The sequence below is a fragment of the Rhamphochromis longiceps genome, linkage group LG11 (assembly GCF_057381845.1).
Source record: "Rhamphochromis longiceps isolate RC_006_pf linkage group LG11, R_longiceps_female_GT1.1, whole genome shotgun sequence".
NCBI classification, from domain to species: Eukaryota; Metazoa; Chordata; class Actinopteri; order Cichliformes; family Cichlidae; genus Rhamphochromis; species Rhamphochromis longiceps.
Window position 1 is genome coordinate 34,217,108 of NC_140567.1, and position 12,010 is coordinate 34,229,117.

At 39.9% G+C, this 12,010-nt stretch overlaps 1 protein-coding gene across 1 annotated transcript in view; it reads left to right on the forward strand.

Annotated features, from left to right (window-relative positions):
* The window catches only part of thsd7ab (thrombospondin, type I, domain containing 7Ab), a 209,440-nt gene that overhangs the window by 89,159 nt on the left and 108,271 nt on the right, over positions 1–12,010 (forward strand). The window contains exons 5-6 of the mRNA XM_085423772.1: positions 6,393–6,461; positions 10,576–10,731. Of these exons, the coding sequence (XP_085279898.1) occupies positions 6,393–6,461; positions 10,576–10,731 (225 nt within the window). The remainder of the gene's footprint in view (positions 1–6,392; positions 6,462–10,575; positions 10,732–12,010) is intronic.

Below are 12,010 nucleotides of genomic sequence, written 5' to 3' on the forward strand. Positions count from 1 at the left end.
ATAGGGACTTTTCCTTCTAGAAGACCGGCCAGATTTGAATGAAACAGCATTAATTCCCCTGGATAAAACGGAGCCTTCTCAGTGGATTTTAATTCTCATTAGTTTAACAAATGACAGCAAAGCATAACTTACTTTCTGTGCTTCAAACATTACAAGAATCTGTGAATTGTGATGGACCATGAGGTGGGTGAGTTATTACATCACTGATGTTCTAATTTTCTTTTTCATTTCAGTTAAAGCTCCGTTTCATTTTGTAGCTTGAGTCCTTCCATAACTCATCTCAGCAAAATCATGTTGCTTGAAGTCCTAACATTTCATTGAAGCTTGAAGAGGTTGTTTTTATAGATAAAGTCTACAGTACTTTAGTGTAATATGAGTATAGTTCATAGTACAATTTAAGTCTAAGGATACTACAAGAGGAATACTGAAACAGCAGCGTAATGCCTTGCACCACCACACAGTGGTTGGCACTGTAAGCAAGAAGGTTCAGGCTGGAATTTACATGTTTTCGGTGTGCCTGGTGAGATTTCATCCCACAGTTCAAGAACATCCTTTTTAATTAATGGCTGTTTTCAAATTGGCTGTAGTTGTGGGTGTTGGATCAATAAAGTGCTTAGAGTGTATAGCATAAAGCACTATGTGAAGGTAAATGTGTCCTGTTGTGTAAAGCACTTTGAGTGATAAGTGGGATGAGAGAAGTGCTACTGTATGTAAATTACTCTCAATTTCCATGAAAAGTATGATGTTGTAAAGCTTGTACTCTATGCCACACAGTATCATGACAGTTCTGTTGTGGTATCTGATCACTGGATGAGAACATAAGTACACTCTGCATATACTGTGGCTGTCATGCAGAAACTTCCAACTTGTTGCTCAGTTTCAAAATCCAGATTTTCTGCAGGTTTTTGAATGATTTGTAAAGGCTGCCAGGCTTTTAAGTTTATCTACTTGAAACCAGTTAGAAAAATTGATCATTAGAAACATGCTCACTCTTTTATGCACCAAGCTGAGGTGTAGACTTGGTGTACATTTGCAAGTTTTATTACACTGCATGTTTAATCTGTGTGCATTAAAGTTAAATTAACTCTTTAGCAATAACCCACTACTCTGTCTCTCGTTACCTTTTTCAAGTGTTTTTATTTTGTTGTGTTGTTTTTGTGGCCTGCTCTTCAATTATACAAACCTTATATAGTTAATTTGTCAAAGAAATCTAATTTTGTCAAGAGCGCATATTGATCTCGGGAGGCTGTCGACCATCTTTCCTCTATAGCGTAGCCACAGCTGCATACATCAGATACTACACCATCACACAGCCTGAAACAAATCAGTCTCAAGGGTAACTCAAATAGATTTGATCAAGCACTGTTACGTGACACTCTTGCATCCTCCAATCCCCACACACAGTGTATAAGAGCTGCAGGCCCTTGGTGGGTTGGTAGCAGATAATTGCATATCATGTGCTTGCAGCAGCCAACATGTTGACTCGGTTCACGTCCAATATTATGCCACAATGTTTTATTTTTATTAATACCTGTTGTAGTATTTTCTTTTCATCAGCTCGTCACGTAAACATTTTATACAGCCTTTTACTGGCTGCCTCTCCCTTTATATCAGGGATTTGTCTGGTCCTGTGACCTGCTTTGACTTGTCAGTGGACACAAGTGTAAAGGCCTCGATTTCTGACACTCGTCAAGCCAGCTTAGAGTCAAAGCTGCCCTCTTAAGGAAGGTGTTAAAGACATTAGTTGAAACTAAGCTTATGGAGCTCAACCATACTGATCACATGAGAGCAAGTGACAAAGTTTAGGAGGAAGTGAGGTGCTCAATTGCAACTGGTGTCAAAAAGGGAGAGATGATCTTCTCTTGCAACCAGCTGGAGGAAGTTAAGAGGAAATAATATGAGCATTACTCGTATCTCTCAAACTACTGGCTCACATGGAAGAGAAGCAGTGATGAAAAGAAAAATGGAAAGATTATGATTTAAAAAATGGGATGAAACAACCAAGTCTAGGCACTGTTTTTCAGGTGCTAGTACTGACCGCTTTTAATTGTGGTAGTATTTTGGTAGTATCACAGGACTGCATAGCCCTGTGAAACAGCTGAGTATACCCCAGATGCTAGCCTAAAACACTTGATTCACTAAGTTCCTGAGGAAGTGAGTAGGAGTGATTTATACATTTTCTATTAGATTTATACCCCAATAAACTAAAAGAGGTCGTACCACAAATACTATTTTTAAATAGACCTAGTTTGTTATTGGAGAACTGTATCATTAGCATGTTGTTACTAGCCCAATAGCAAGCCAACTAAAGTTAGATATATATAGTCAGTCCATTTTTATCAATTTGATTGGAATATATAATAATAAATGAAATAAGCTGTATTAAAAACTCAAAGAAAAACTGTTATGTTGAAATTTCAGAATAATTTATGAGCCCATTCCTGTTTTCAGACCTGCAGCTGGAAAGCTTTAAAAAACTATTCTGAACCAAATCATTGTTCTGTTTCATTTGTCAGTGATAGATTGTGCTAACACTGATGTATGCTTTGCAATATTTCATTATGGTTCCAATATTAGTCAAATTTATTTTAGGTAATGCTAAATTAAGTAAAGGGAAATTACTTGTAAAGGAAGCGATAGCAGCACAGATGCTTTAGCACTTTTTATTTTTCAGTGGTCGAATTGATCGGTGGTCCTTTGGCTCTCTGTGTGTCAGCTGTAATTAAAGAATAATGAGTCAGGTAGCCAAGATTAAATCCATCGACAGAAACTGTTCAAAATATAACCTGTGATGACAGAAATAATGTATAACCTTCCAGATGAAGTTCTGTTAGGTCTATTGAGAGGCTGTGAGGTACACGATGATACATCTGAGGTGTTCATAAACTCTGTTAAAGATTACGCTGCACAAGCATGTTGAGAGTGCTGCGAGAGAGACGTGCGTGACTTGTATGTGAGAAAGTGTGAACACAGACAAACATGTACAAAGTTCTTATCTTCTTGGTGCAGGATTTCTTCTCCCTCTTTTGGGGGGTAACCTCACAGCACACCACTGAGACAGAGAGGCAGACAGCAGCTCAGCGATGTTTGCTACAACCAGAGCTTGTCACGGGGCCGAGTGGCCTGTACTGAACAGGACTCAGGTGCAGAAACCCATAGCAGAGACAGCAGATGATGTAACAATTTATTAGGTTTAAGTGCAAAAAAGAAAACGTAGCAAAGACAAAAAAAACAATAAGACGTGGAGTTTGACGAGGCGTGGCCTGGGGAACGTGGCTAGGGCGAGGGAATGAGGCCTGAGATGCGGAGTGGAGCTGAGCAGGGAACAGTCACACTGAAGAGAGAAGATAGAGGAGTTAGGGAGGTAGTGGAGGCAGCTCTGAAGTGGCCAGTTGTAAGAGTAGCAATTCTTACTTGCAGTAGGGGACATGGAGTGTTGAGAGGGGGGTGATGAGAATCCAGGGGAGGCTGAGTGGCGTGGAAAGGCTGGCCTGAGATCTGGGGCTTCAGATGGAGTGTGATGGCAGGAGGGCAGGCAGGTGAGGCACAGAGAGATTTTCAGAATGATTGCTTGGTATCCTGAGTCCGGAGGTGGAGCGTGAGCCAAGGTGAATACAGCAAATGTGTTGATGACAAACTGGCAGTGAATGAACATCAACGTGTGGTTTAAATCCCTCTGGCTTGATTGCCTGCAATAGGCTCCAGGTGTGCAGGAGCTGGAGTTGGCCCTGCCCAGGGGCGGATCCCAGGTCAGTTCAGGAGCCTTATGGAAATTCCAGCCACCCACCGCAGACCATGACAGAGCTCTCTTTCTCTACCGTCTCATGCATAAATATCACTGTGCTAAAGGGCTGAAGATGCCCTCAAGCCCTGATCTGAAATGAGCTTACTACCTCCTAAATCTTAACAGTAATCTTTATGGGGGAGAAGCATCGACCTGACCCCAGATCAGTATCTGGGGTCAGAAGTAAGTAATATCAGCTGAGCATGAGTAACTCTGGGTGTTGGTATGCTGAAGCATATGGAGATATTTTGAAGGTGGTAATAAAATCGCAACTGGGGATTAGATTGGCAGAAGATATAAAAGCAGTTTTTCCTCGAAAGACCATGCTTCTCACTGTCTTTACAAGGGTATGATGAAAAGACAGTTATTTTACAGTGTGCCTACAGTAATCTACAGTAGAAGTTTTTTACACTGAGAATACAATTATAATTCTAAGGGCTATAAATCATAAACATTACAGTGTTTCTACTATATGCTGTTTAAATCATTTACAACTGTAAATATAAATACATTATATACATGTACTTGCACTTAATCACTCTAATCAGCCACTCAAATGGACAGTAAAGCAAGTGCAATAATTAAGTGACTCTGAATATGGCATGGTTGTTGGCGCCAGATGGCCTGGTCCGAGTATTTCAGACACTGCTGATCTACTGGGATTTCCCACTATAGCCATCTTTAGAGTTTAAAGACAATGGTGACAATGGTCTGAAAAAGAGAAAATATCCAGGGAGCCACAGCTGTGTGGAAGAAAATGCCTTGTTGATGTCAGAGGCCAGGGAAGTCATTACAGACGAGGTCTTCCAAAGCAACATAAACATCTCTAAATGCACAACACATTGAACCTTGAAGCAGCAGAAGACCACACTGGATGCCACACCTGTCAACGAAGAACAAGAAAGGTCAGAACCTGGCACACTTTGGGCCCCTTAGTATCAACTGAGCATCTTTTAAACAGTCAAGATTACCTGGGTATTGTTGCTGACCTTAATCATCCTTTTATGACCACAGTGTATCCATTTTGTGATGGCTGCTTCCACCAGGATAACACATCATGTCACAAAACTCAAGTCATCTCAAACTGGTTTCTTTAATGTAAAGGCTAATTGTACTCAAGAATGTGCTTTACAGGAACCTGATCTCAGTCTAATAGAGCACCTTTGGGATGTTGTGAATGGAAGTTTGATTGTAGATTTGTTGGCTGCATAACAAATCTATAGCAACTGCACAATGCCATCATGTCAGAATGGATTAAAATCTCTGAGAATGTTTCCAGCACCTCGTTGAATCTGTGCCAAAAAGACATTTTTCCAGAATCGTGTTGCAGTACACAAATGTCTTTTTTTATTCACAATATAAGAATGTAAAAACAGAATTTTGTAAATTTATAGAGACTTGCATGTTAAATTGATTTGTTCTTCTTTTTACTGAACAAGTATTTAGGCCAAAATAAGTGACAGAAATGATCAATCTGAATCCCAAGAAAGTGATGAATATACACGACTTCTGCCACGCAATTTCTCATAAAAAGTGCAGAGAGGAGAAAAGGAAAGCTGCTGAAAATATTTCTAGACAAACACCATTTTATGCATTCACAGAGCAATTCTGTGCAGCATTTTCAGTTATAGCGTGGGCTGGCAGATGCAGTCAGCAACCTGCGGTGATCGTATCAAACGACAGGTTTTGGGTTTGGTCTGTATACAGACAGTGTAGCGTCAGAAACTGGCAACCCTGCTGTGACGACAAGACTCTCGGAAGCTGGGCAGAGTCACTGCATCTGGCTGAGTTTCTCAAACGCATAACTGCTGTTCAGTTTGTGCTAAAGGGACTAATTTCTGTTTTGTACACAATAAACAATGTGTTGTTTATATTTATGTGTCAGGTTGAAATACCTTAGCATGCATGTATATAAGATCATTAAGTGCCTGCTTATAGGGGATTTGATCACTAAGCTCTTTCTAGAATGTTGTTCTTTACCTTTCAATATAAAGTGCCTTGAAAGAACTATTGTTGTGATCTTTTGCTCATAAATTAAGCTTAAATGAACTTTTTTCCTGTCTGCAGTGAGCAAACAGGCATCAATTAGCTCTGTAGCTCGTGAAATCGATCTGCTGCTGTTTTCAAATACAGCCAAGAGCATTTCAGCAATTGCTTAACCGCTCCTTTAAATACACAGACAGGCTAAAAAGTCGCAGTGCATAATCACAGCTAATGTTTATTTTCACTTTCATTACCTAGTCTGCTGCCGTTAAGTTTGAAAAAAAGAAAAGTGTTAAAAAAAGTAATTTCTTTTCATGTGTCAACTTTCTTATCTAAGCTGATAAAATGGCATGCTCCTAGGGTCCACGTGGCTTTCCCTCTGATTTGGCCTTGTCGGAAGAAATGAACCATGCACAGCAATTATTTTATGCTTTCCACTCAAACCAAAGATTTGATCTGCATTTAATTGAACATGTTTGGGTTATGAGGCTCAGGTCTGCTGTTGTTGTTGCATTAGTTTCTGCCTGTCTCTGTTGTGCCGTTTCCCTCCCTCTGTTTCTTTGATAGTGCCTCTGTCTCCCCTGTGTGTGCGTAGCTAATAGCGCTATCTCCCTTGTAATTGCAGCGGGTCAGACCCAAAAACAGCAGAAGCCTAGTGTCCCCCCTCTTCTCTCCATCACCTTCCAGATTACAGGTAGGTGTTTTTAGTCATGCTGTCACAAAGCCCGTCTCCCTGATTTATGCGTCCCCCGCCTGCCTCACCCCTCCCTCCCTTCTGTCTTCTCCCCTCCTCCAATTGCTTTCATCCTTTTCATCTTTCCTTTTGGTTGTTTTTTCCATTTCCATTTCCTTTTGCCATATTTCCTTTGCTTTTCCTCATGCATTTCCTGTCCTAACCTCTTGGTTAGTTTGTAACTTCTCCTCCATTCCTCTCCCTTCTCATTGCACCAACTCTTCTTGTCTTCTTTCTTGTCAATCTTTTGTTTCTTCTCTTTTTGCACTTGTTTCCTTTCCCATCATCCTACCCTCATCTACCTTCACTCCTCACCTCCTTTATTTGCCTTTTTTTGTTGTTTCATTTGGTTTTTATTCTTTCTCTGGCTCTTCTTTTTTCTGTTTCCTTTTCCGCTTTTCTTCTTCCTTGTTCTTTTTACAGTAGACTTTGCCCCAGCTGCTGTAATGCTTTAGATAATTTAGATAATCATAATCACGTTCAGTATACACGAGCCAGTTGTGCAGTTACAATCCCAAACTTTTGCTCTCTTGCCAGTTCTTAGTGTTGTTTTCAAGTAAAACAAAGGATGACTAGTTTTACACCAAAGTTCTGTTTTCTACTGGATAGAAGAATTAAAGCTTTGAAGGAACTGTAAGACAAACTTCGTCCCACTACAAACGGAATACGGATAGCAAGACGTTTTCCACCGCTGCAGACAGTAAGCCGCACTTGCAAGAGGGATTTTTTTTCTACCGTTGTCATTTTTGCACAATAGAGAAATGAACTCATTGGAGAGTACACCACAAAATGGACTAACAGAGAGTCAGGATATTCTCCAGGATATTTTCTCCCTTTTATAGAGAGGCTGATACACTGTCAGCCCCCAATTTAGTATTCACAAATGGACTGATGTTAAAAGATTGAAGAGAGTGTAGTTCTCCAATAAGATGTGGATTAACAGTGGCTCAGCAAACTCAGTATTTGACTTTCAGTGTATTTGTAAAAGGAATTAGACATTTTGCATTTCAAAAGGCCCTTCTGCCTTTCCCTGTACAGTTCTGAGGGATTTATGATTTGGCTGTCCTGCCTATGAGAGACTTTAAGCTTTAGATGTCTTGTAGGAACAGTTGGGATACAGGAAATAAAGTGCTTCAGGTTGAACATGAAGAAGAGGGGTTTTTTTGTTGTATGAATCGTTAAATATCTTCTTTTAAAAAACACACTCCAGTATTAATTACAATATTTCAAAAGTAGAGATCAATCCATACTCAGACTTTGTAGAGAAAAAGCTTCTGATATGTATTTTTCATCATCTTGTTTTCAACCAAGAATCAGTTTTCACAGAGAGCGGATTTTCTTATAGGGGCAAAATCTACTATAGCTGTACTTCCTATTACGACAGATGGTGCCAATTTATTCTCCTACAGCTTCACATTAAAACCAGCCAAAGTCCGCCCACATTGTTACAGTTAATTTAAGTTCATGTATAATCATTTATATTTATGATATTGTATTGTGTATAACAACATGTAGTTAAACAGGGTTTTTATAGTTTCGTCTGTTGTATCCCCACAGTTCACCTCAAAACATTTAATTGCAATAAGTAGGAAATCTTAAATCAGACCTGGTCAACTTTTAGCTCATATTTTCATATTTATGTTTTAACCATTCATAATGGTCGGCTCACTATTTTAAACATTCATTCAGTACCTTTAGCTACTATTCAAATATCTCCCCCTGTATAGGCCACGTTTCAATTATTAAATTAAACAAAAATAACTGTAATAGTTAATCTTTCCAAGTAGTGAAGAAGTACCTTCTACAGTACTTGTCATTATTCCTGGGAATCAGTGTTTTATAGTTATCTTTATTAAAGCTATATAGCTCAAAAAATGGTGAAGTCAGAATTTTGCGCAGAATGAAATCTGATTTACAGGCTCAGCTTTGCAGGTTTTCTGAGTGTAGCTGCAGGAAGAGAGGTTCAGAAGTGTCCGTCAATGTGGGGAGCTTCAGGCAGAGGGTTGGACTCGTCTGCTCAGTGAGCCAGACTTCTTCTAATCAGGAAAACCTGGAAGCATGAAGCTGGTGTGCTGCTGGCTTCATGCTTTAAAGGGATGATTTAAAATTGTAGGCAACACACTTATTTTCTTTCTTTAAAAGTTACATGAAAAGATGAAGGCCAATCTCATATCTGTCTGGTAAATATGAAACTACAGGCAGCAGCTGGTTGGAGACGGGGAAAAACAGCTAGCCTGCTTCTCTCCATTACCTCCAAAGCTTATGTCTCATGTCATCAAGACAAATTGCCATTTTAACACTTGATTGGTTCAGCAAACCAACAATCAATCAGTCAACAAGGTGTAACGGGTTAATTAGCAAACTTAAAATGTTCTGTTACGGAGCCAAGCAGTTTGTTTACCTCTGGTTTCAGGCTTCATGCTAAGATAAGTTAACTGCAACATGAGTCAGGGCTTTAGTAGGATCACCTTTGATCTCTATTTTCTGTTTTGATTACATAGTTGTTCCATAAACAAAGTAGATATCAGTGTAGTGACTATCTGTCTTTCAAACATACAACACCTGTATGCTTTGCCATTTGACATGTCAGGAATGAACTATTGTTTTGGTTGTGCAGTCAGCTGAAAGCTCTGTTGACAGCACATTTGCAGCTGGCATGCCACCTGCAAGCATCTTTTTTTATTTTCCACAGTCCAGTGAATGGTGTCTCAACTTACATGCAACATTCTTTTAAATTTTCTCTCAGAGAAGGGACTTTGGGTTCCCAAGTGCCTCTTCAGCTTGTTTGGCACCACGTAAGCATCAGTCAATTCTCCCAACACAGTGTGAGGGCTGTTGACACCCCTGTTCCGACTGAGGTCATTTGCAATAGTTTCTATGGACACAGAAAAAAAAGGGATCCATTTTTCGCACCATCTTCTCTGTTCTTCTTCACGTAATGTAGTTACTCCGGTTTGTCCACAGGCAAAAAAAGTGATTTTTTTTTCTCCCAGTTTTGCCAGTTTGCTTTTATTTTCTGAGGGAGCGGGAACTGTAAAGATAAAAGCAGACCTTAAAGGCAACCAATCTAAATGCTGATGGTGTCATTCTTTGGAAAATACAGTCAGCAGTTGGTTTCACTTTCCTGGAAAAAAAACCTCTCCATTCCCTTTTTGCATCAGATTAAATGTATTACTTTCTGCTAAAACTGTGTAAACAATACAAATGGAAAATATGCAATTAAGCTGAAAAACCTTAAATTCTGCGTGTGGTCAGGCTTGTATCAAAAGTCCCCTTTCTCCTAGTCTCTTTGTTCATTTCCTGTCAGCCTCTAGTCTCACGAGGCTCAAAAGGGTGAAGGGAAAAAAAGAAAAATGTCTCTGAAAGCAGAAACATCCACTTTGAAATGACACTTGCATGATTTTGTGCATGAATAAATGCATTAACTTTGTATCTTCAGGAACTCCACACATCAGATTTATTTATCATGATGCAGATGTGTAGAAATGTATTCTGCACAGTTGTCACAGAGCTGTTTCTTGCACGGTGATAGCATCTCCTCTTTTCTTCCCCCCAGAGTTCAGACTGGCATGCATTTACCAGTGGTTTCGTGGAAAGAGCTTTTTTAGAATCCAGCATGGCATGACTAGGAGAAGTAGATGCCAAATTACACCTCATGGAATAAACATGAGCCAAGATATTGTCCGTGTTCTCTTACACCTTTAGTGTTGTATTGTTGCCTCCTCTTCCTATGTCTCCGTTGAGAGTCCGTGGGCAGGGCTCCATAATGTTTTATGCTGCTAGCAAGGCGTTGTACGAGATAATCATTGCTAATTTATCATTCTGACATGCTAACAGGGAGACGATAAACAAAACAAAGGGATAATAGTGTCTACTTCACAGGCATGTTTTGTTTTTTCACTGTGGCTCTCATCTACCCTCTGCAGGGATTTTATGCCAGGAATAAAAGCAAATAAGCATTTTTGCGTCCCTTGTTCCTGCTCCTTTCAATGCTGCTAAAGAAGAAAAATTCCTCAGAATTAGGCTCATTTTATCTGCTGCTTATTGTGTGTTTCCCTTTTGTTTATCTGCACAGCCTCCCGCCCAGTGGAAAACAAGCTGTGCGAAGGTCCAATCCCCAACAGATCCCAGCTGTGCCAAATCCCCTGTCCCATCGACTGTGAGGTATCACCATGGGGTGCATGGGGGCCCTGCACCTTTGAAAACTGTGATGATCAGGCTGGAAAGAAAGGTACCTGAATGGTTGAAATATGTAATTCAGTCCAAACTATTATAGTCAAAAGGTGATTGCTATTTCTAACTGCACTCTATTACGTTTGGCACTGTGGCTCTGTTTTGCACCTCTCAATTGCTCTACGTTTGTGGATCTGCATACATGTAATGCATAAGCTGGGGGAGTAGCAGCAAGACTCCATGGCGTGCACAGAACAGATCGGCACTATGACATTCAATTCAGTTCCATTTATAGAGTGCCAAATCAAAACAACAGTTGCCTCAATGCCTTATATTGTAAGGTAAAGACCCAACATTAATACAAGTAAAACAGAGGAAAAACCCCAACAATTATATGAGCATCTATGAGCAAGCGCTTTGATAGTGGGATTTCAATCACCCTGCAGCCTAGACCCATTTCAGAGTAACTGAGTGAGGACTTAGGATCACCCGATCCAACCTTAACTATGTGCTTTATCAAAAAGGACAGTTTTAAGCCTAATCTTAAAAATAGAGATAGTCGCTGTCTCTCGATTCCATACTGCAAATGGAAGAAAGCAGTCCTACATATTTGTTTAATATGTGCATTGAAGGACATGTCCTGGTCAAAAATGACTCCTCACAGTGTTATTGGAGGGCAAGATAATGACTCCAGTCAGTTAATTTAGTCAGGAGTTGGGATGGAGGTGGGTTTCAAAGCAGGTTGCAGATTCGCCAGTCACATTTTTCCCTGGTGACCAACAGTTGCCAGGGAGTCTCCGAGCGGTCTCTAAGCCTGCGTGACTGAGGCCTCAAATAGGGTATCAGCTGAGCCTTCAGCTAATATGAGCTGCCATTATCAACTAAACTGTCTCTGTCTGCTCTAAGTACTATACTCAGTGTGTCACGTTTTAAGCATTATTATGCTTTATCGAAGCTGTTGTATTACACTGGTTTAAAATAATTACAGACACTATCTAAGACCGGCTGTTCAGTGTTTTTTCCTAAATACTCCCCCTTCTCGCCTCCATGTAGTCTTCATTATAGGAGATAAACAAGCCGAAAATAATTTGTCAGTCATCTGTCACCCTCTTGTGCTCCTGGCACCGAGATAAATTCTCACCCGATTCAATATTTTGTGCTGAAAATACAAGAACCTCTTAAATTATTCCTTGTTATTGTTTCTAATAATTATTGCTCAAAAACAATGAAAAAAGTGGCTGCTGTGTATTAAATGCTGCTTGTACACCATCCATCACGTTTGTTATCTTTTTGTACGAGGCCGTTATAATTAGAATGCTGTAGAATAATATGATTGA